Source organism: Mytilus californianus, unplaced genomic scaffold, assembly GCF_021869535.1.
Source record: "Mytilus californianus isolate M0D057914Y unplaced genomic scaffold, xbMytCali1.0.p SCAF_6, whole genome shotgun sequence".
NCBI lineage: Eukaryota > Metazoa > Mollusca > Bivalvia > Mytilida > Mytilidae > Mytilus > Mytilus californianus.
In genome coordinates, this window is record NW_026262712.1 from 3,610,131 (window position 1) to 3,635,099 (window position 24,969).

Below are 24,969 nucleotides of genomic sequence, written 5' to 3' on the forward strand. Positions count from 1 at the left end.
GAAATTATCCCAATTGAAATAAAGGCAGTATATTAATTGGCAAGAAGGTGTATGCATAATTTTTTTTAACATAAGCGAAATATAAACCCATTTTTCAATGAAAAATATGGTAGAAATTATAGATGATCTAGAATTGCTAACGGAACCAATGGCGTCCTAACACTAGCAAGGATTAGAGACATGATTCGTTGCATATATAGTAAGTTGATTTTTGTAGCCAATCATCAAAATAAAGCGTACCAATTGGTCTTGAGTAAGTCCTACTTACGATAAAACTTAATAGGACTTTGTGTATTAGTACCTGTTTGTAGTAAATCTTATTAAGTACTAATCCCCCTTAACAGCTATTAACAATGGGCTTTGTTCCAAAAAAAATATTCATAAATTTACACCTTAGATTTATTAAAAGGCCATTTTCATTTTGGAGAAAAAAATCCAAATTAACAAAGGGAATTTTTAAAGTGCCAGGAAAGCTAATTACTGTTTTTATTAAATTGAAAAAGGGCATTTACATTCATGAAATTTAACATAATTTGCCCAGATTCGATGGCCTAATTTTTTATGTGTAAAATAGTTAAGAAATTTTAATCACTCTTTGAAATAAAAGATTGCCTGTATCAAATGTTAGGTAATTCAATATTGTGTATGTGTAATAATGATTACATGCATGTAGTTTTATTGTCATGATAATTATATATATACCAGTATGTAAATGTAAAGTTTCATGATAAATAATTACATGTACATATTCAATTAGGTCAAAGATTTGGAGTCGTCAAAAACTTGTTCATGAATTTTATTTAATTTTTTTCTCCTTTAAATTTTTTCACTATCATTCTAATTTAGAATTCATATTTTTATACTTTAAATATTGTACTCTATGATTGAGACAATTACCCAGGTTCATGAAATCTTTTCTCTCAAAATTATTAAAAGTTATGATAATAATAACACACTATTTAGAAATGGATTAAAAAAAAACAATAACCTCAATTTTTCACTTTTAAACCTGAATATATATATTTTGTTAATTATCAATATGTTTCACAAGTCCTCAATAATTTTCTTTGAAAATGAAAAATGCAAAACACATTTTTTACAGAGGTAATAGAAAAATGAGAATAATAATTGTGATGTATAAATGTTAGTGAACATGAAAATGAAGAATAAAAGCCAAAAATTAAAGGAAATTTTCCAGTTTTGTCTAGATAATCAACAAATTGTTAAAGTATAAACTAATGCAGTTCAAACAGTCTGGGGTCCACTTCTATAAATTTTAATGTTTTCAATTTTTTAGTTACTTTTACAAGTCAATGATTAACTTCCTGCTTAAACAAAAGTTTTATTTCCTTGTAGAATCTAAAATTTTAATTTTCATTCAATGGGGTGTTACATTTTATCTTTAACTTATATATCACTAGTTATTGAAACAATAAAGTGCAAAGAATTTCAATTTGATAACTAACAACTATATGAAATCTTTACATCCATATGACTTTGCATTAATGAATTAATGTTTTCTCTCCTAAGGGACTGATCTTTTAAAGAGGTGCAACACCTGTCAGAAAAACTTCAATTTGAACCCCCTAGTTGACGTAATAATCAAAATACAGATAAGGAGGGTTCAAATGAAAATCTTTCCCATTTGAATCACAGCAGAAGTTCAAAGGTCTATATTTTGACTTGTTACTTTGTATGAGTAAATTTATGAAAATTTGGCAAGGGAGATAAACCCAGGTAGCCTTAAGTTTACTTCAAGTAAAATGTTTTATACTTTTCACTATAAATTAAAGTAGACCCCTGACTATCAAAGTTAAACAATTAATCGCATTGTTTAATTGGTTCTACTTGAAAAAGATTAATTAAAACTAATTATTTTTTTTTATTTTTTTTAAGTGCAATGTCAATATATAATACATTTAGATTTGAACTTTATTTGTATGTAAAATCTCATTTTGAATAGTGAAATGTAACAGTAAATCATAGATTACACTATGGGGTATGGGTTTTGCTCATAGTTGAAGGCGGTACAATGACCTATAGCTGTTAAAATCTATGTCATTTGGTTTCTGTTGGAGAGTTGTCTCATTGGCAATCATACTGCATCTTATTTTTATATTGTACCTAGTAGTTGTTGAATTATAAATTAGAGTTGCTCCCCTTTGTTTGAAATACCTGCTAAATTGTAGAATTGTAATTTGTTATTTTGAAAATATTTAATGTTTTCCAAATTTTCAATACTACATGTATACATAAAAGTTTTCAGCAAAATTTTCAAAAGATGGTAAGCTCATTGTGAAATCAACTGCTATAGTTTTTAACCCAGCAGGACTACACAAATGTTGGGAACTTAGTCATACTTCATCAAAATTTAAAAAAGACAGTACCAAATAGGATATTTTGTTTAAAATCAACTCTGATAGTTTTCTGTATTGATTTCCGGTGAGATCCTTGAAACTTCACAGATTGATTGTACCCATATGCTTCCTCACTGTGTATCATCGCCACCGGAAATTGGGTACTAACGAAGCGGAGAGAAATGAAAAAAAAAGTAAACAAGGTAAGAATTCATTCAATTAAAAGCATTTCTACTGATTTGACTAGGGTACCGCTTAAGAAATGATTTTCTGATATATAATTCTTTGAATTATTAGGCCGATAAGTACAAAATTATGACAAGATTTTGTGTTATACTCCTAAACTTGCCACTTAGTACCCGAAAATTTTGAGGTCGATCGTCCTCTGACGTCCCATTGGCAAGATATTCAACAGTTTTTCATTCTTTTTTCCAGACACATTTTTAGATTATGATAATGTGACATCATATTTACTGAGATTTGCTGTCATAAAGATGTTTTTTAAAGAATATTGATCAAAACATTGTTTGTTTATTGTACGGCGAATTGCAGAACGTTGTACGGCGAATTGCAAAATAACAACTTTTGTCTGTACGGCGTCTTGAAATATATTGTAATTTAAAGATGAAATTAATCACTGTTTAGATAATATCAAGTGACGATATTTTGTCCATATCAAAGCTTTACCGGCTTCCAAATATACAAAATAAACTACATATTAAATATTATAAAATATATGCCGTTAATTTCGTTCAGAAGTCGTCGTTGCGTACCTCTATTCGACTTTGTGTTTTTAAAGACAAAAAGGTTTTTTAAAGGCAGTGCTTTAATGCCTTTCTAGTTGCCGTGTTAATATTTCTTTCCGCGATATCCAACTTATCTACGTGGGGGGTGATTTAGCTCCAAGTAGATCCGGAAAATGTTGATTCTCTCCTCTTCTTATTGTGGTATAAAATGTTTTTTGTCTCATTTCATTTACATTGGGAAATAGAGAAACGATCATTGTGTTTTGTTAGTTTTAAAAACTTTTGATTTATAAGTATTTTGCATTATAAGCAGTCAACCGATTGACAAACTAGAATTATTTGAATTCCGTGTGAAAGAGCTCGGGTTAAGGTTCATGTGGACCCTTTGGCTAAAATGGCTGCATTTTCACCTCAAAATTTACTCTGAGTACAGACAAACCTGCGCATCTGGAAAAGTTTTAAGGCATAGCATACCCTAGATAAATAAACTTCTAATGCATGGTATGTTTTAGAAAATTAAAAACTTAACTGGATTTAGCAGTGCACTTTTTTTCGTCCCTGCAGAAGATGATAAAATTAACAAACAGTTGAGTTTCACTTGATATGGTCCACTCAGATACACAGTTTAAATCACCAATTATTGTCAGGTATCTATTGTCCATCTATTGTCCATGTCAATCAAAACAGTTCATTTCAATTATTACCTGTGGGGAAGTTCTCAAACCTCTTTCCCAACTTAGTTTATTTTGGCACCTTCTGGAGGAATGAAAAAAAGTGCACTGCAAAATCCGGTTAAGTTTTTAATTTTCTAAAACAGAAAATATATTTGAATTTTATTTATCTAGGGCATGCTATGCCTTAAAACTTTTCCAGATGCACAGGTGTGTCTGTACTCAGAGTAAATTTTGAGGTGAAAATGCAGCCATTTTAGACGAAGGGTCCACATGAACCTTAATTTCGAGTGCTATCTGCAATCTAGATGTTTATAAATCATTTCAGTCGTTGATATAATAATTAAAGGTCGACTGAACATGAATTATATTATACAATTTAAAGCGCATTTCTGTTTATGCACGTGAACCCGTCTAACGTTATTGTTATTTCGCAGTTATATAAAGTAGCAAATTATCGTTCCTGAATAGGTGGCGCCGTGGTAGCGGATCCTGTTCCTCAACTTCCGGTTTCTGCACAGTGCAACTATTTCAGTTATATTTTTAATTAACGATGCCAAGTACTTGTTGTTGTGTACCTGGATGTCATTTAAGAGGAGGACATGCATTTCCAAATGACTTAAAAAGAAGGAAAAGTTGGATCAACGCCATTGCCCATACGCAGATTGGACGAGAACACGATGATATCGTGGAGTCCATCTCAATCAGCTGTTGTTTGCAAGGCACGTTTTACTGAAAAAGACTACGTGCAGGAAACTATTCATGGTAAAACTCTATTTTCTTTGTGAAATATATAGTTATATATGTAATCGCCATGCAAATAAACCAAAGTCAGTTTACAACCGCAATTATCGTTTTAGAATAAAAGGGGGTGGTTAATTCAAGACGTCATAATTTTTTGGATTACGATTCAATGTGATCTGTTTGAGATTTTTTGGTGCTTGCTACAATTATAATGATTTCTTACAAGAGGTATATCATACTGAGAATTATTTTAGCAGTAATTATGCTTATGTAGTAATGACAGGAATGCATAAGCTATGCCTCATAGACTTTCTTGAAAAATATCAATGACAATGTTAACAGGAACAAAACAATGACATGCTCTCATCTATATTATAGTTATTTAGGTACAAACAATGTATGTTTGTTGCATACGTCTCTCATTGTTTGTCCTTTGGATTTACATAACATACATTTTGATGTACATTGAATCAGGCTAACATAGTTTTATCCAGATTGTAATGAATAAATCTAGTTAATATTTTGCCAGGTTACGAGTACAAAGGAATTATAGTTATCTCGTACCATTGTAACTCGTACCAATGTCAACTCGTACCACTAAACGAAAACTCGTTCCAATGCAAACTCGTACCACTGCTAACTCGTACCACGGTAAATTCATACCATTGTAAACTCGTACCAACTTATTTAAATGCATTCAAATGGTGTTTAATGATGAATATATACTTTAATTTTACTCAATACCTCTTAAGTCTGTAAAATGTATATAATTTGAAATTACAATAACCAATTTGTAGCTAATTTTCCTTGTCTAATTGGATAGAGAAAACCGTGGCAGATTGGCTTTGTTGTCTCCCTTGAATAGACTCTTTTTTAAACTTTTACTGACAACTATTTGATTTAGTTTTTAATCATTCCAAATCAGTAACATTGAATAGATTTGGGTATTTTTCTATTGTTTCTAAAAGGAATTTTATTTAATGAAAGAATTTATTGATTGTGTTTTAAAGGTTTAAAATTGTTTATGACCAACAGTTAGAAAGTATGAAATTTATTTTTATACAATATTCAGCACATTTCAGCAGAATATGACCATGCTTATATGATTATACAAGTTGATTAGTAAAAGATAAAAAAAAACAAGTTGATTAGTTAATAATCAACCAATAATCACACAATCAAAGGAATTTAATATATTTATTAGCATGGTAATTAAGAAATTACATTTGTATTTTTGTCTAAGTTTTCATTAAAATCTGGTATAAATTTCAAAGATATTTTAATTTTTTGTATAAAGCTTAAAAAAAAAAATAATCATAAAACATTCGTATTTTTGTCTAAGTTTTCATTAAAATCTAGTATAAAATTCAAGTAATTCAACTTTTTTTATTTAGTTTACCAAAAAAAAAATCATAAAACTTTCGTATTTTTGAATATATTTTTAATGGTACGAGTTTGCAGTGGTAAGAGTTCTGATTGGTACGACTTCCCAGTGGTACGAGTTTACGTTGGTACGAGTTTACAATGGTACGAGTTAACTTGCTTCTGTACAAAGTATGCATTGCTGATGGAAGTTCATTTAATTATCAAAAAACTAATGTTTTATAACCTTTTTCAGGGCACAAACCCACCATACAGAGACTTAAGTCTACTGCCAATCCCAGCCTATTTTCCTGGACCAAGCAAGAGACTGAATCGTCCGCAAAAAGAAAAATCAGGGCAGTTTCCTGTGAAAACAAAAGAACTAAACTTGATGAATATTGTAGTAGAAATCTAGAGGAAAGTTTTGATTGTAAAGTTGGTTTTCCTGAAGAGGTAATTCATACTGCAGACAGGATTTATGACTGTCCACCACCAACTGCCGAGCTAATGTTGAGCTTCACAGATGGAATTACGCAAACACCATCAATGCCTTATTTTCAGCAGAGAATTTTGAAATGAAGACACGTGACACAGCCATGCATTTTTATACCGGTTTAGAGTTGTATGCTAAATTTTTATTTGTTTTGACCACACTTGGTCCAACAGCACATTGTTTGAGATACATATATTTTCAAATTGATAGGGTGTCATTTGAAAATCAGTTTTTTTATGACTTTGATGAAATTGATGCATTATACAACCAACCTTGAACTGTCTAGATTCTAGATTGAAACTAGTGTTAAGAATATTGTGTAAACATGGATTGTTTTTATGTCTAAACAGTGGCGTGAGGCTAACACTTGGCCATTTAGTGGTTTAGTCAGGTATTTTTCGCCATCCAACTTAGAATTAAAGTTTCCTACAACTTGGATTATTATTGACAGCACAGAATATCCCGTGATAAAACCTAAAGCTCCTAGAGCTCAGGCAACCTTTTCATCATATAAAAACAGAAACACTGAAAATACTTGTATGTTGGACACCTGGTGGTTTAGTCAACTATGTCTCTAATGCATATGTTGGTTGTACCAGTGACTGTGAAATAGTTGAAAGGTGTAGAATAGTTCAATTATGTGATCCTGGTGACAGTGTGATGGCAGACAAAGGTTTAAATGTGCAAGATTTGTTTGCTCACTTTTTTCAAAAAAAGAAACAGAATTAGTTCCAAAACTCTTATACGGGATAGAAAAGTCTCCAATTAACACGTGCACATAGAGCTAATTATTGGACTTGTCAAAACATACAAAATTGTAATAAATCCTATGAATGGAACTGAAACAAAACTTTCATCTGAAATAACATTTAGTTGTTTTATGTTGTGTAATTTTAGAACTTGTATTGTGCCAAAGGATGCATAAATAAAAGTGACGCAATGAAGTTTGTTCTGATATATATATATAAATATTATTTACAATTACATGCACATGTAAATTGTAATGCATATAAAAATAAGGAGATGTGGTATGATATTCAGTGAGTTTATCGAACCAAAGTGCATAAGAAATGGGTTAAGCAGTTACAGGTGTTACTGTCACCATACAATCTCCAACAATTAGAAAAACTTGTACCGTGTAAAAAATTTCAGAGATCTTACAACTAAGTTTTGTTGTCTCACCTTGACTTTGGTGAATTGTTTATATCTGTTGATGTAAATATAAAAAAGAAGATGTGGTATGATTGCCAATGAGATAACTCTCACAAGAGACCAAATGACACAGAAATTAACAGCTATAGGTCACAGTATGGCCTTCAACAATGAGCAAAGCCCATACCGCATAGTCAGCTATAAAAGGCCCGAAATGACAATGTAAAACAATTCAAACAAGAAAACTAACGGCCTAATTTATGTACAAAAAATGAACGAATATAACAAATATGCAACACATAAACAAACGACAACCACTGAATTACAGGCTCCTGACTTGGGACAGGCACATACATGTACATACAGAATGTGTCGGGGGTTAAACATGTTAGCGGGAGCCCAACCTTCCCCCTAACCTGGGACAGTGGTGTAACAGTACAATATAAGAACGAACTTTAAAAATCACTTGAAAGAGGCTTAACTCATCAGATGGATAAATACAAATACAAGTGGACGTGGCCGGGTAGTTGTACATCCAAACAACAAAAAGACACTAAGTACAGATCTGAGAGTACTCGCATTTACTGACAGCTAGTTCAAAGCCACAAACAACTGATAAAAAAATCTTGCATCTAAGACTAAATTATCAATCCGTAAGCTCCCTTTAGAATTTTATAAATTTTAGATTTTACATTTCTGAGTTATGGGGTTTTATTCATTAAAAAGGGGGGGATTTTCCAGTTTTTGGACAACAACTCAAAAATGCTTTAAGCAGTTCGCATGAAACTTTGGTGAATTATTTATAGCTATTGATGTAATCTCCCTATTGATTTTCATAAATTTCAAATATGACATTGAGAAGAAATTGAACTTTATTTGTTTATAGTCTGGCAACAGATTTATTAAGTATTGCGCAACAGCACAGTGTATTGCACAACAGCAAGAAATCTTTAATTGAATGTAAATTCAATTCATATAACTGATTTCAAGTTCTTTGACTACATTTATTCAGAAACTATAATATGTCAAATATTTAATTACAATCCAAATTCAGACCTGTATCAAGCTTGAATATTGTGTCCATTTTTGCCCCAACTGTTCAGGGTTGGACCTGTGTGGGTGTATCCAGCTGCGCTCAGCGAATCAGTTTATTACTTAATTAAGAACTCCTTTTTGTCGAGCCTGCGACTTTTGTCGCAGAAAGCTCGACATAAGGGATAGTGATCCGGCTGCGGCGTTAGCTAACTTCTTAAAAGCTTTATATTTTAGAAGGTGGAAGGTCTGGATGCTTCTTACTTTGTATATGGATGCCTCATGTTACTTAGTTTCCGTCAGTCACATGTCCAATGTCCTTGACCTCATTTTCATGGTTCAGTGACTACTTGAAAAAAAGTTAAGATTTTTTGTAATGTTGAATTCTCTCTTATTATAAGTAATAGGATAACTATATTTGGTATGTGCATACCTTGCAAGGTCCTCATGCCCGTCAGACAGTTTTCACTTGACCTCGACCTCATTTCATGGATCAGTGAACAAGGTTAAGTTTTGGTGGTCAAGTCCATATCTCAGATACTATAAGCAATAGGTCTAGTATATTCAGTGTATGGAAAGACTGTAAGGTGTACATGTCCATCTGGCAGGTGTCATCTGATCTTGACCTCATTTTCATGGTTCAGTGGTTATAGTTAAGTTTTTGTGTTTTGGTCTCTTTTTCTTATACTGTATGCAATAGGTCTACTATATTTGGTGTATGGAATGATTGTAAGGTGTACATGTCTAGCTGGCAGGTGTCATCTGACCTTGACCTCATTTTCATGGTTCAGTGGTCAAAGTTAAGTTTTTGAGTTTTGTCTTTTTTTCTAATACTATATGCAATAGTTCAACTTTGGTGTATGGAAATATTTTATGATCTATATGTCAGTCACGCAGGTTTTTTTTTACCTTGACCTCATTTTTTCAAGGTTCATTGCTCAGTTTTAAGTTTTTGTGTTTTGGTCTGTTTTTCTTAAACTATAAGCAATAGGTCAACTATATTTGTTGTATGGAAGAATTGTTAGCTGTACATGCCTGTCTAGCATGGTTCATCTGACCTTGACCTTGACCTCATTTTCTTGGTTCATTGGTCAATGTTTAGTTTACTTGGTTAATGTTAAGTTTATGTGACAGTTGTAATAAAGCTTTATATTTAGGACTATCAACATAATATCAATGATTAGTAAAGAAGGCGAGACATTTCAGCGTGTGCACTCTTGTTTCATTCATAAATTACTTTATACTTGGAAATATAATTTTGCTTGGAGTTATAGTTTCTAAAAAAAGTATTGTCATTGAAAGAGTTGACATGTTGCAATGTACATTTATTCTACATAGTTCTATGGTACCAAATCAAAAGTTTATATTAAAGAAAGAAGTCAAAGGTTTCCCATCATAGTTTAGTTACATACATTTTTTTTGTACCTGAGGTCGTTGAATATAGATCATTATATAAATAAGGAGATGTGTTATGATTGCCAATGAAACAACTATCATCCATACATTGTACTTACCAGTAACAAACCACATTTGCAAAGTTGAATAAAATACAGTTGATAACATTTACTTATTACTTAAAAGAAAATGCCAAACTATTTTAAACAGTATTTGACTATAAACATAGATAAAAAAGGTACAAACTGGACATAATGCATTAGTTCATAAACAAGTGAGAACAATCGCCTTCATATAGTGCTCAGAATATGACATTCATAAAACTTGTTCAATATCATTAGAGAACTCTAAATCTTAAATACTGAAAGCCACCTCTGATAAGTACAATGTACTATACAAGATAATGATATAACTGGACTAAAAATACACACAACCTGTAATTAACTGCCTTTACAGCGCTTTCGCGCTTTGATTTCAACCATATTATCCTAAATACATTCATATATCGTTATACTACTAACGACTGTTGTGTTATTTGTCGTCAGGGTGAAATTTTGTAAGTTCAATAAAAAAAAAAACGACCATTCATCTTTCCTTGGTGCTGGAAAGAATGTTTTTTTTTAATATAAACAGTGGAGATGTGGTATGATTGCAAATAAGATAACTATTCACCATGGTCAAATAAAGTGTATGTAAGCAATTATATGCTATCATACGACCTTCAACAACGAAAACTCGTACCTTATAGTCGGCTATAAAAAGCTCCGACATGAAAAATGTGGAAGGATTCAACAAGAAAACTAACGGCCTATAACTCATAACCAAACAATGTACGAAAAACAACAAATACGATAGAGATGAACCAAAGACAACCACATAACTACAGTCTCGTGACTTCGGACAGACACTTTAAGAATGTGCTGGGTTAAATACATTGTTTATTTTTATAATTTTTGAAACTAATAACTTGTTAAAAGAAAAGTGAAGAAAATACCTTTTTTTCATTGAAAATTAGGAGAAATAAATCATGAATTGTGTTTCGAATTATTTTTTCTTGTTTCTTATCGAAAATAAGATTGTATTTTTTTTAGTTTAAGTAAATTCAATCAATCTTTTTATTTTAAAGGAAAAAAGGGGTATATTCGTCCGAATTCTCATTGTAGTACATTTTCATGTTTACTATGTATAATATTTCTCAGTAAATTTTAATGTGATATTGTGCCAATTAAAGTTATATAATTAATACAAGTAAGACTTGCATTTGCTTTAAATGATATACATGTAGCAGCACATGATTATTTGTTTTCAAACACACCTTCTCTGTTTTGAAACTTATACATGTATGGATCTCAGCCTATCTGTTTGGTTGAATATAAATGTGAAGTCATAGTGTTTCAAATTCAACAGTTAGCCTTATTTGTGTGTGTGTGTAAATAATCTCATCTTTAGATAGATGCTAAAATTAAAATCATTTTTCTTAATAAGAAGAAAAAAGTGCAACTAAAGCACGCCTGAATGTAAAAAGGTGTACTCAACTTATTATTTCACGATAAGAATTTACCGATTTCGGTATTTTAACAAAACTGTTTACGAGGGCAAATAAATAAAAGAACGCTATCAAATCAACATTTAAGTTTTCGTGGATTTTTCCAAAATAATTTATGAGTATGCATCATCAGGAATTAAAAAAATATTTTAACCTAACCTTATTAGATGTTATTTGATTATATTTCTTTAACTTACAAGTCAAAGATGCTAGCTTTTGTGTATTGTATTAATAAGTATATAGCATTAAAATGACAACCAAAAAAAAACTTCATACAAGGTCATCTTTATTCTCAAGTAGAAAGTTTATACAAATAGTATATGCCGTAGCCACAGCAAGATTTGTATCCCTTGTATCGGTTTCTTCTTTCATTCTTTCCAAAAATGATTAATATAAGGTAAATATTTTTAAAAACAAACAGTGTTAGCTACCGAACTTGTTCATTTCTAGAAAATTAATGTTCTTTATTCTAATCATGAACAAATGTCAGACAGCAACCTACGACAGCCGCTATATTACATGTTCCTGGCCAGTGACAGACACATATAACGTCAGGGGCATAAAACAGGTCAATGAAACAGTGACATGCTTTTCCGAAAGTTGAAACATTTGCCAGCTTTTGTATATGCCGTATTCATATAGTATACATCGGGTATGTAAAAGATGTAATAGGACTGTGTTCAAGTCTTATATTGTGTATACATCTTAAATGCTGTCAAGCGAATTGTATTTTTATCAAATGCATAATTAGATATTTGAACTTAATACTTTATTTTTCTTTAAAAAGACGGCAAATGAATATTTTAAAAACAGCAAGTTGCCATACAGTTGAAAACAAGTTGCCATACAGTAAATTTGTCAACACGAGCAAGTTGCCGTACCCTAGACTTTATCTTTTATGGTCTATATTCTTTCAAAAACATCTTTTTGACAACAAATTTCAGTAAATATGATGCCACACTATAATAATCTAAAAGTACATGTATGTCTGGAAAAATAATAAAAAAAAGTTGAATATCTTGCCAAAAGGGCGACAAAGACGATCGACCTCGAAATTTTCGGGTACTAAGTTGCAAGTTTTGGAGTATAACACAAAATCTTGTCTTAATTTTGTACTTATCGGCCTAATAATTTAAAGAATTATATATCAGAAAATCATTTCTTAAGCGGTACCCTCGTGAAATCAGTAGAAATGCTTTAAATTGAATGAATTCTTACCTTGTTTACTTTTTTTTCTATTTCTCTCCGCTTCGTTAGTACCCAATTTCCGGTGGCGATGATACACAGTGTTCCTATTATGGAATTGATTTAGGAATTGTTTCCCATTTTCCAAACTTGAGACCTAAGTCATTTTGGAGCAACATTTACAAAAGACCTTATAACTAAATGTAGTGTTATATCAACTCCTCTAATTGTCAACCCAGATCCTTGAAACTTCACAGAATGATTACATATGCACCTGCTATTAAGAATTGTTGGTAGATTTTCTCCTCATAGTACACTTGGGAATTATATATTTTTTATAGCAAAATTTTCAGAAGTGTTTAACCCAGATCTTCAAATATGGAACTTCACCTTTTCATAGTTGTTGTTCACCATACATTATTCAGTGGTGGATCCAGAAATTTTCAGAAGGGGGCCCACTGACTGCCATAAGAGGGGGCCGCTTAGTCATGCTTCAGTGATTCACTAAATAATCAACCAAATTATTTCTACAAAAGGGGGGCCTGAGCACCCTGGCCCCACCCCCACCCTAAATCCACCTCTGTTATGGACTTGTTTTTTGCTATTTTTTATGATTTTCTCAAATTTTTATACTTCCATATACATGCCATGCATGTACATGTTTTAAAATGTTCAGTATAGACCTTTTCTCATAGTTTAAGAAACTGTCTATTGAACCTGGCCAATAGCGATTTGAATCTTTGATTCATTTTTTGTACATGTATATAGTTTATTATTAAATATCCATGACTTTTTCAAAAAAATTTTTTTGAAAGGATCTAAATGTGGTACCAGTCCAGCAATGAAGTTCAGCAACTTTGGACAATTTTTTGGTAAAATGGTGCAATTGATCGTATAAACCATCAACCATGACAAACATGGAACAGTATCAGCAGCTCCCTCAAGTTTCTATGACAACAGATTCACAAGTACAACAACCAGTTGTGATGCAAGGAATGCCTCTACAATTACTTCAAGGTCAAATGTCACTGCAGCAAGGTCAAATGTCATTACAGCAAAATCAAATTCCCTTGCAACAAGGCAATATACCATTCCAACAAGGTCAGATTCCCATCCAGCAAGGTCAGATTCCCATCCAGCAAGGTCAAATACCAATCCAGCAAGGTCAGATCCCATTACAACAAGGTCAATTTCAAATACAGCAAGGACAGTTTCCAATTCAACAAGGACAACTTCAAGTTCAGGGACAGCTACAGCAAGGACAACCTCAGGTAGATATTACATGCTATTTATCACCATATATGAGGGTCTGGTTGGGGGAGGGGAGGGTCTTTCATCATGTTCATTTCTATATTCTTTTTATTTTTTTAGTTTACTTTCTCTATTCTTTATATTTGTTGCCAATTAATCTCTTTTCTTTATATTTTACCCCATTATTTCCTATTCATTATTTTTACGGTCTGTGCGTCCCTTTGTCCGTCTGTCCCACTTCAGGTTAAAGTTTTTCAGGTTAAAGTTTTTGGTCAAGGTTGTTTTTGATGAAGTTGAAGTCCAAGCAACTTGAAACTTAGTACACATGTTCCCTATGATATGATCTTTCTAATTTTAATGCCAAATTAAAGATTTGACCCCAATTTCACGGTCCACTGAACATAGAAAATGATAGTGCAAGTGGGGTATCCGTGTACTATGGACACATTCTTGTTTTGGTATATTTTCTAAATTCTTTATTTTTTTCTGTTCATTTTTCCATAGTACAGTGGTCCATTCTTCTCTATTCTGTTAACCCCATCCAGACCCTCATATACATGTAAACATGTAATCAAGATACAATAAAATTGAGAATGGAAATGGGGAATGTGTCAAAGAGACAACAACCCGACCATAGAGCAGACAACAGCCAAAGGCCACCAACACTATTTACAATTAATACAAAAATACCATTGAAAGTTAATTACCTGATGATCAATACAGTGTATCACCATAGAGACCTGGATAGAGGAACATTATTTTCTGTATTCTTTTATTTTTTGATCATTTTTCTTTATTCTTTTAATATATTTGTTGCAATTTTTCTCTATTCTTTATATTTTAACACCCCATTCCTCTTCCTTATTTTTTTGGCCTATTTTTCTGTAGTGTTAATCTATTATTCTCTAAACCTCATCAAGACCCTCATGTCAGATTGCTCATGGCTGAAAATATAGGGTATACGATTGTATGCAAATTATTTTACATGCAGTGTACATGTACATGATGTACAGGAGTAGATTGTACAGACTTTACCAGTGCTTAACATAAAACTGTTCATAGAATGTGTTGGGATAGGCATGACAATTCAGGATTGACATGGAGACAGGAAACAGACCTATATAATATTTTGCTTAATTAGATTTTAATGTTCATAATGATGTCAATATATTTTAAAATTTAAGATTGAACAAATTTGTATTAATTTGTAATTAACAGATTTTTAACGAGAAATCCTGCTCCATAGAAAGTCTATCATTGTCTGTAGAACATTAACTGATGTTTCACGAGACATCCTGCTCCATAGAAAGTCTATCATTGTCTGTAGAACATTAACTGATGTTTCATGAGACATCCTGCTCCATAGAAAGTCTATCACTGTCTGTAGAACATTAACAGATGTTTCACGAGACATCCTGCTCCATAGAAAGTCTATCATTGCCATGTAGTCTATCACTGTCTGTAGAACATTAACCGATGTTTCACGAGACATCCTGCTCCATAGAAAGTCTATCATTGTCAGTAGAACATTAACAGATGTTTCACGAGACATCCTGCTCCATAGAAAGTCTATCATTGTCAGTAGAACATTAACTGATGTTTCACGAGACATCCTGCTCTATAGAAAGTCTATCACTGTCTGTAGAACATTAACAGATGTTTCACGAGACATCCTGCTCCATAGAACTATATCATTGTCTGTAGAACATTAACAGATGTTTCACGAGACATCCTGCTCTATAGAAAGTCTATCACTGTCTGTAGAACATTAACTGACAATAGAAGCAGGTACAAAATGTACTTCTTGGTTGGTTTCGCCACCCTTTTAATTTTTATGCCCCCGCCGTAGCGGAGGGGGCATTAAGTTTTACCCTTGTCCGTCTGTACGTACGCACGTACGTACGTACGTCCGTCCGTACGTCCCGAAATTGGTTTCCGTTCTCTTACTTGAGTTTGCCTACACCAAATGTTATGAAACTTATACACAATGCTTATTACCACAAAACACAGATCAAGTTTGAATTTTGGTGGCGTCACTTTAACCGATCTAGAGTTATGCCCCTTTATAAAAGGAAATATTACAAAATTTTTAGTTTCCGTTCTCTAACTTAAGTTTGCCTCAACCAAATGTTATGAAACTTATACACAATGCTTATTACCACAAAGCACAGATCAAGTTTGAATTTTGGTGGTGTCACTTTAACCAATCTAGAGTTATGCCCCTATTTTCTTCTAAATATCAAGTTTATATAATATATTTTTAAAATTGGAGTTATCTTCCTTTGACCATGATTATAGTTGAATCAACTACAATCAATGCTTTATACAATGCAATGTTTAATTTTGACTTCCACTGATAAAACACAGATCAAGTTGAATTTGGGTAGTGTCACTTTAACCATTATTGAGTTATGCCCCTTTATAAATAGAAAGATTGCAAAATTTTTTAGTTTCCATTCTGTAACTGAAGTTTTCCCCAGCCAAACATTATGAAACCTATACACAATATTCATTACCACAAAACTCAGTAAGGATCAAGTACAATTTTTTTGTTTCAGTTCTCTAACTTGAGTTTGCCTCAACCAAATGTTATGAAACTTATACACAATGCTTATTACTACATAATACAGATTAAGTACGAAATTAGGTGGCAACACTTTTACCATTCTAGAGTTATGTCCCTTTATAAACATAAAAATTGCTGAATTTTTTAGTTTGTCTCAACCAAATGTTGTAAAACTTATACACAACCGTTCTAGAGTTATGCGTGTTTACAAATAGAAAAATTGCTGAATTTTTAGTTTCTGTTCTCTTCTTAAGTTAGCCTCAACCAAATGTTATGAGACTTACACACAATGCTTATTACCACAAAACTCAGATCAAGTTCAAATTTGGGTAGCGTCACTTTTACCGTTCTTCAGTTATGTCCCTTTATAACTATATGATATGCAAGCGGGGGCATCATCTGTGTCCACATGTGGACACTATCCACATTTATTTTTTATTCAGTCAGTTGCTGTTCTTTTTTTTGAATTGATGTTTCATTATTTTTTGTGGCTTATTTTTTGTGGATTACATATACATGTACAATGTTGGTAATGCTGAACATTAAGTGTTTAAGTGTTTAAAAAAACAAGTTTATCATAGCTTTTGTGTATAGTGGCAAAAATTGGAATAACAAAAATACCAAACTCCCAAGGAAAATTCAAAACAAAAAGTTCTTTATCAAATGGCAAAATCAAAAGCTCAGACTTAACACATCAATATGATCAAACGAATGGAAAACAACTGTCATATTTCTGAGTTACAGGCATTTCCTTATGTAGAAAATGGTGGAATAAACCTGGTTTTATAGCTAGCTAAACCTCTCACTTGTATGACAGTCGCATAGAATTCCATTATATTGACAACAATGTGTGACCAAAACAAACATCTACGTAATAGGTTAAAATGTCCAAAATCAGGGTGCAGCAGCTGTCAACATGGTGTTATGATTTTAATCACTATAAAAACAAATAACTATTTTAACACAGAAATACAAAATGATGTTTGCCTCGTGTGTAGTCTACAATACAGCCAGTCCTCCAACAATATAGATTTATTTATTTGCGTAGCTAGGTTTATGTCAAAACGCCCAGGCATACACATGAATTTTGGGAAAACATTTTAATCTAAATAAATTAAAAGAACTTGTTAAAAGCACATTAGCCGTAACTTGTAATTCTTTCTTCAAGGACATGTATGAACATATGTAACATAAAATATTGTCCGTCGGACAAAGTTTCATTTAGATATTGTCCACAGACATTATTTCATAATGAAATATTACTGTCCAGACATTATTTCATTATGAAATAGTGTCCTTGTCTTTGAAATTTTTTCACCTCCTTCTGGACAATATTTTACTGTAAAATTCTGTCCATGACAATATTTCACTGTGAAATACATGTACTGTCGATGAAAATATTTCTTAATCAAATTATTACAAAATTAAAAACAGTACACAAGCATGAAGCATAATATAGTTTGTAATTAACAGATGTTTGCCTCATGACTGTAATCTACAATACAGCCAGCCCTTCAGCAATGAATATTGATACATTTGTTACTTGTATTTGGTGTGTCTAATTAGATTTTGCATCTTGTAATTCTGTGTCTTATGCCACTTGTATAGTTTGTAATTAACAGATGTTTGCCTCATGACTGTAATCTACAATACAGCCAGCCCTTCAACAATGAATATTGACACATTTGTTACTTGTATTTGGTGTGTCAAATTAACTTTTGCATCTTGTAATTCTGTGTCTTTAATATGCCTCTTGTTTTACTTGATATTTGATTTTAATGATATTTCCATATTTATTCAGGTTATACAGTTGGGACAAAATGGCTTTATCCAAGGTCAACAATTCTTTCAGATGTTACCTAATGGTCAGCTGATCCAAGGTCAACCAATTCAGCTTCAAGGTCAACCTACGCAAATGCCTCAACAGGTAATTATGAAATATAGTAAACTACACAAGTCATTCCCTCTGTCGCCTTCTCAGATTTGCAAATTTTGTAAAAATGTTAAATACAAAAGTTTAATTCTTCTTTTTTTTTAGGAGTTAGTTTAATTCCTATTTTGAAGGGACAAAAATTCCACAAATTAAAAATATGTACTTGTATTCATGTAATTAAAGATTATCGATGGTACATTTATTTCAAACAATATGGTCTTGATGGTGTTTCTCAGCTACAATCTCATAGAAGGGAGACAAATTGGAGATGAGATGCAGCCTAGAAAAATCCTTGAGTTTGAAAAAAACATTGATATTCTGTTTATCACTGTTTTCCTAGGCAAAGTCATGACCAGTCAAGAGTTGTCTGTCCCTTGTAGGCAGGTGGAAATAACAAAATGCATGTGACCTCTTAAAATCAATATGCAGCAAAGATCTACACTTTTGAATTTAGGTTATTAGTAAATAGATTGGGGTCCTACATTAAAAAGTCTTTAGAACTTAGGACAGAGAACTCTGGACTATTTACTGTAATTAAATGATTGTGTATATATATGTGAATTTTAGTTATATTGTATACTTATTATGTATTTGTCACAAAGACTGAGCAACACGAACCCCACCAAAAACTGGGGGTGATCTCAGGTGCTCTGGAAGGGTAAGCAGGTCTGCTCCACATGTTGCACCAGTAAGTTTTTCAATTTTTAGATGTTTACAATCACAGGCTATGACAATAGTGGTTTCTAAATAACTTTTGAGTAGTATGTTTGGTGACATAATCAAACTTTTAATTTTGTTACCATTATCGGAAAAAGATTTTCTATTGTTCCCTCTTCACCAGGTAGATTTGAATCAATTTAGATATGAAATCAGTACTAAGAGGAATAACTCTATCTTATTAAATGTGAAATAATAACCCATACGTTCCCATGATTCCTTTATCATGATTATATATATTTGTACACAATTTAAGAAGAATTTACTCTTTTGTACATTAATAAATAAAGAGCTGCTGAACCAACGCCTCCTATGTTTTGTGCTGGTAGAGTTCCCTTAAGTGGAAACCAGATGGTATGCAGGGTTGTCAGATAAAAAAATCAAATACCGCTACATTGACAACATCACTTAAGAAAACTCCATCTTTTATTGTTGACATGTTTCGCCGATTAGATCTTTTGTACATTGTATTAAAGAAGCTGAAATGGAATTATGGTTTGATGTTCATTTATAATTTTGACTTTAAGTTAAAAAATAAATAAGCATTTATGATATAGAAATTGAAGCATTTAGATTTTCCAACAAGGTCAAAATCAGACATCTGGTCAGTATAACATGTTTTATTGATGTTTGTAGATTTTCCTACAAGGTCAAAATCAGACATCTGGTCAGTATGTCCCACTCTCCAACTTTAACCAAGGCCAGTTGTTGGGTCAGTTCCAAGGTCAAAGTCAAGTAGTACAGAACCAAGATGGACAACAAGCAGTGATATATCAGCAACCGGAATTACAAATAAAACAGGAGGACACGTCACAAGACGAACAAGGTTAGTATAAAGAAAGGGATTCAGCATCACTCTTGGTGTTAATATTTTACAGTGAATGTCAGTGATGTAGGTCATACCCTTTGAAACACACGTTCTCTAATTATACCCCACGCAACGAGTTGCGGAGGGTATAATGTTTTTGACCGGTCCGTCCGTCTGTCTGTCTGTCAGTCCGTCAGTCCTGTTTCTTGTCATCCCAACTCCTCTCAAACCGCACAACAGAATTTCATGAAACTATGTAGATAATAAGGACATACTATGTAGATGTGCATATCAACAGGAAATTATGATTCAATTTTTTTTTTCTAATACAATTTTTAGCTCACCTGACCTGAAAGGTCAAGTGAGCTTTTCTCATCACTTTGCGTCCGTCGTCCGTCGTCCTGCGTCCGTCGTCCGTCGTCCGTAAACTTTTACAAAAATCTTCTCCTCTGAAACTACTGGGCCAAATTTAACCAAACTTGGCCACAATCATCATTGGGGTATCTAGTTTTAAAAATGTGTGGCGTGACCCTGTCAACCAACCAAGATGGCCGCCACGGCTAAAAATAGAACATAGGGGTAAAATGCAGTTTTTAGCTTATAACTCAAAAACCAAAGCATTAAGAGCAAATCTGACATGGGGTAAAATTGTTCATCAGGTCAAGATCTATCTGCCCTGAAATTTTCAGATGAATCGGACAACCCGTTATTGGGTTGCTGCCCCTGAATTGGTAATTTTAAGGAAATTTTGCTGTTTTTGGTTATTATCTTGAATATTATTATAGATAGAGATAAACTGTAAACAGCAATAATGTTCAGCAAAGTAAGATCTACAAATAAGTCAACATAACCGAAATGGTCAGTTGACCCCTTTAAGAGAAATTGCCCTTTATAGTCAATTTTTAACCATTTTTCGTAAATCTTAGTAATCTTTTACAAAAATCTTCTCCTCTGAAACAACTGGGCCAAATTAAACCAAACTTGGCCACAATCATCATTGGGGTATCTAGTTTAAAAAATGTGTGGCGTGACCTGGCCAACCAACCAAGATGGCCGCCACAGCTAAAAATAAAACATAGCGGTAAAATGCAGTTTTTGGCTTATAACTCAAAAACCAAAGCATTTAGAGCAAATCTGACATGAAGTAAAATTGTTTATCAGGTCAAGATCTATCTGCCCTGAAATTTTCAGATGAATCAAACAACCTGTTGTTGGGTTGCTGCCCCTGAATTGGTAATTTTAAGGAAATTTTGCTGTTTTTGGTTATTATCTTGAATATTATTATAGATAGAGATAAACTGTAAACAGCAATAATGTTCAGCAAAGTAAGATTAACAAATAAGTCAACATGACTGAAATGGTCAGTTGACCCCTTTAGGAGTTATTGCCCTTTATAGTCAATTTTTAACAATTTTTCGTAAATCTTAGTAATCTTTTACAAAAATCTTCTCCTCTGAAACTACGTGGCCAAATTAAACCAAACTTGGCAACAATCATCATTTGGTTATCTAGTTTTAAAAATGTGTGGCGTGACCTGGTCAACCAACCAAGATGGCCGCCACGGCTAAAAATAGAACATAGGGGTAAAATTCAGTTTTTGGCTTTTAACTCAAAAACCAAAGCATTTAAAGCAAATCTGACATGGGTAAAATTGTTCATCAGGTCAAGATCTATCTGCCCTGAAATTTTCAGATGAATCGGACAACCCGTTATTGGGTTGCTGCCCCTGAATTGGTAATTTTAAGGAAATTTTGCTGTTTTTGGTTATTATCTTGAATATTATTATAGATAGAGATAAACTGTAAACAGCAATAATGTTCAGCAAAGTAAGATTTACAAATAAGTCAACATAACCGAAATGGTCAGTTGACCCCTTTAAGAGTAATTGCCCTTTATAGTCAATTTTTAACCATTTTTCGTAAATCTTAGTTATCTTTTACAAAAATCTTCTCCTCTGAAACAACTGGGCCAAATTAAACCAAACTTGGCCACAATCATCATTTGGTTATTTAGTTTTAAAAATGTGTGGCGTGACCTGGTCAACCAACCAAGATGGCCGCCACGGCTAAAAATAGAACATAGGGGTAAAATTCAGTTTTTGGCTTTTAACTCAAAAACCAAAGCATTTAAAGCAAATCTGACATGAAGTAAAATTGTTTATCAGGTCAAGATCTATCTGCCCTGAAATTTTCAGATGAATCGGACAACCCGTTGTTGGGTTGCTGCCCCTGAATTGGTAATTTTAAGGTAATTTTGCTGTTTTTGGTTATTATCTTGAATATTATTATAGATAGAGATAAACTGTAAAAAACGATAAATGTCGGCAAAGTAAGATCTACAAATAAGTCAACATGACCGAAATTGTCAGTTGACCCCTTTAGGAGTTATTGCCCTTTATAGTCAATTTTAACAATTTTTTCGTAAATCTTAGTAATCTTTTACAAAAATCTTCTCCTCTGAAACTACTGGGCCAAGTTAATTATAGATAGAGATAATTGTAAGCAGGAAAAATGTTCAGTAAATTAAGATGTACAAACACATCACCATCACCAAAACACAATTTTGTCATGAATCCATCTGCGTCCTTTGTTTAATATTCACATAGACCAAGGTGAGCGACACAGGCTCTTTAGAGCCTCTAGTTTTTCTTACAGTTATTTTATTTCTCCAGTGACAATGTGGGGACGTGGGGTATGTGAGCGCGCTCACTAAGGTTCTTTAATTCTGTACGCATTCAAACAGGTTCTGACCAGATTGAATCATTTGAATAAACCATATGTAATTAAATTTGTCTTTGTAATTGCCCACCTTATCCATTCTGATTATTTCACTGCATATTGAATTAAATCATTAGACAAACAAATTTACTTTAGGCAATGGAAGGTCCAGGACCTTTGACCAAAATGACTGAAAGGCCCTCTTTTATTCTTAGAAGGTCCACTATTTATGAAAACAGAAAATGCTTACCCTTCCAAAGCAATCAGCATGTGTTATTGTTTATACTAATATCTAAAAGCCGAAAAGAACCATGCATGCAATGTTTTTGGCTAATTATAGGTATAACTATTAAAGCTACATATAGTTCTGTTCTTTGTTTTATTAAATATCTTTTAATTGTTCTGCTTTCAATTGCTGCTTAAGAACACACTGGCCTACCCTTGTGTCAGATAACAGCTCCACTTTGTTTTCAAACTTGGGGCCAGTTTCTTTTAACCACTGTTTTTGGCAAGATGGGTGACTTGTTTATGGGTTCAAGTTATAGGTTGTTGTCCCACAAACTAGGCATTTTTGTGGGATATTTGACATAAAACTTGCACGACATTAAACATGTGTTAAACCAGTTGCCTCATCAAAATTCAGCCAAGGACTAATAACCTTCTGTTGGGTCAAAAACCTACGTTCTCGCTTTTCTCTGTCATATTTTTGGTCTTCAGTCAGATCCTGTCTTTTGGGCTGCATTTCATCAGTCACCCCTGCTGTATTACCTGTTTCATCAGGTTTTCTTTTGGAAGAGGTCATCCCAAAATAAAAAAGATTCATACTGTTTACTAGTTATGTTTTATAATATATTCTCGGGTTTCTTGATGTCTCATATGACAACCAGTCATGTGACTACACATCAAATCAGTTGTAAAGAATTTAAGCAAACACATAAGTTTCCTTTCATTAAAGTAACATTTTTTTAGATTATATTTATAGATTTTATTCAAAATTCTTTTGGATTGTTTTTTTCTTACCTGCAAAATACGAAAGTCAGCATGGTCAGTCGGGTGTAGCTAAATACTGACAAGAAGGTATGAACCCCGAAAAATGGTAGATCACACACCTCAGACCACCGCTTATTTGAACCCCTGACAAAACAGAATTTACTACTTAATCCTGTTCACTTTAATATTTGTCCAACTATTAATAGCTAGATTTTCTACTTTAATTCCTACAGAGTGGTGTGGTAAAAAGATATTATAAATAGCAAAACTGTTCAGCAAAATAGGTCAATAAATAAGTCAACATGGCAGAAATTGTCACATTTTCAACTCTTATTTTAGTATGCTTGGATAGATTTACTTGAAACTTTCACGTTTACTCAATTGTTGGAATTGGTAAAAGTATGATACCTTTTGATTTTGAAAATTTTTCTGATTTTTATTCCAGAGTTTTGGGACTTTAAACGTCAGATTTAAAGTGATTTGGCACATGTATAGCAATAGCTTTATCAATCTTGGATCAAATTACTACAAACTTTATACTGTTGTTGGGATCATTGATGAATATAGGCCTCTAGGCTCACTTATGATTTTGAAAAATTTTCTGGTCTGATGTCCAGAGTTATGGGACTTTTAACAGTCATATTTAAGGCTTATTTATACACCTTAGGATATCCTCATGCAAATTATTCTACAGTGCCATTTTACTGACTTTTGATTGAAAACCTTCTAAAAATTCCATTTTTTTCTTACAATTTCTACATGCTCTGTTATTTATATGCAAAAAATGGGTGTGTCATATGTTCTTAACACAGCTGTTTATTGTGTTTGGGGTACTGTCTCATTGGCACAAATTCCACATCTTGTTTTGTTGATGGTGATGAGTTGTAAGTTATGATTGTGAGGGCTTTTTATTCGACTGCAAAATTTTGCGGTCATATAATGTAATGACATCAGCAGAGACGTCATGGTGGTCCGAAGACATTTGGTTTCCAGACAATAACTTGTGTATAAGTTTATGGATCCCTATGAAATTGTACCTGAAGGTTCCAAACCACAAAAGGAAGGTTGGGAATCATTTTGGAGGTTATTGTCTGAATTGTTTAGGAATAAGGGGTCAAAAAGGGGCCAGAAACAAACATTCTTCTTGTTTTAGGACAATAACTTCAGTATAAGTTTATGAATCTCTATGAAATTGTACCACAAGGTTCTATACTTCAAAAGAAAGGTTGGGAAGATTGATTTTGGGGGTTATGGCCCAAATCTTTTAGGAATTAGGGGCTGAATAAGGGACCAAAAAACTAGGA

At 32.8% G+C, this 24,969-nt stretch overlaps 2 protein-coding genes across 3 annotated transcripts in view; both read left to right on the top strand.

The window, feature by feature from the left end:
• Nucleotides 1-120: 120 nt before the first annotated feature.
• Nucleotides 121-24,969, top strand: part of LOC127706806 (nuclear transcription factor Y subunit alpha-like) — a 35,331-nt gene continuing 10,482 nt past the window's right edge. For both annotated transcript variants that reach the window (XR_007984579.1, XM_052211492.1), the window contains exons 1-4: nucleotides 121-199; nucleotides 13,499-13,954; nucleotides 18,302-18,427; nucleotides 19,787-19,976. Coding sequence is in view for 1 of the 2 variants with exons in the window: in XM_052211492.1 (XP_052067452.1) it covers nucleotides 13,592-13,954; nucleotides 18,302-18,427; nucleotides 19,787-19,976 (679 nt within the window). In the remaining variant the exon portion in view is untranslated. The remainder of the gene's footprint in view (nucleotides 200-13,498; nucleotides 13,955-18,301; nucleotides 18,428-19,786; nucleotides 19,977-24,969) is intronic.
• On the top strand, nucleotides 4,077-7,317 carry LOC127706807 (uncharacterized). Its single transcript, XM_052211493.1, has 2 exons — nucleotides 4,077-4,539; nucleotides 6,137-7,317. The coding sequence occupies exons 1-2, from the start codon at nucleotides 4,455-4,457 to the stop codon at nucleotides 6,457-6,459; spliced, it is 408 nt and encodes a 135-aa protein (XP_052067453.1). The 5' UTR covers nucleotides 4,077-4,454; the 3' UTR covers nucleotides 6,460-7,317.

Coding starts and splice junctions, on each gene's coding strand:
- LOC127706807 (XM_052211493.1), top strand. CDS start 4,455: ATGATATCGTGGAGTCCATCTCAATCAGCTGTTGTTTGCAAGGCACGT. Junction 4,540..6,136: donor CGTGCAGGAAACTATTCATG/GTAAAACTCTAT, acceptor AACCTTTTTCAG/GGCACAAACCCACCATACAG.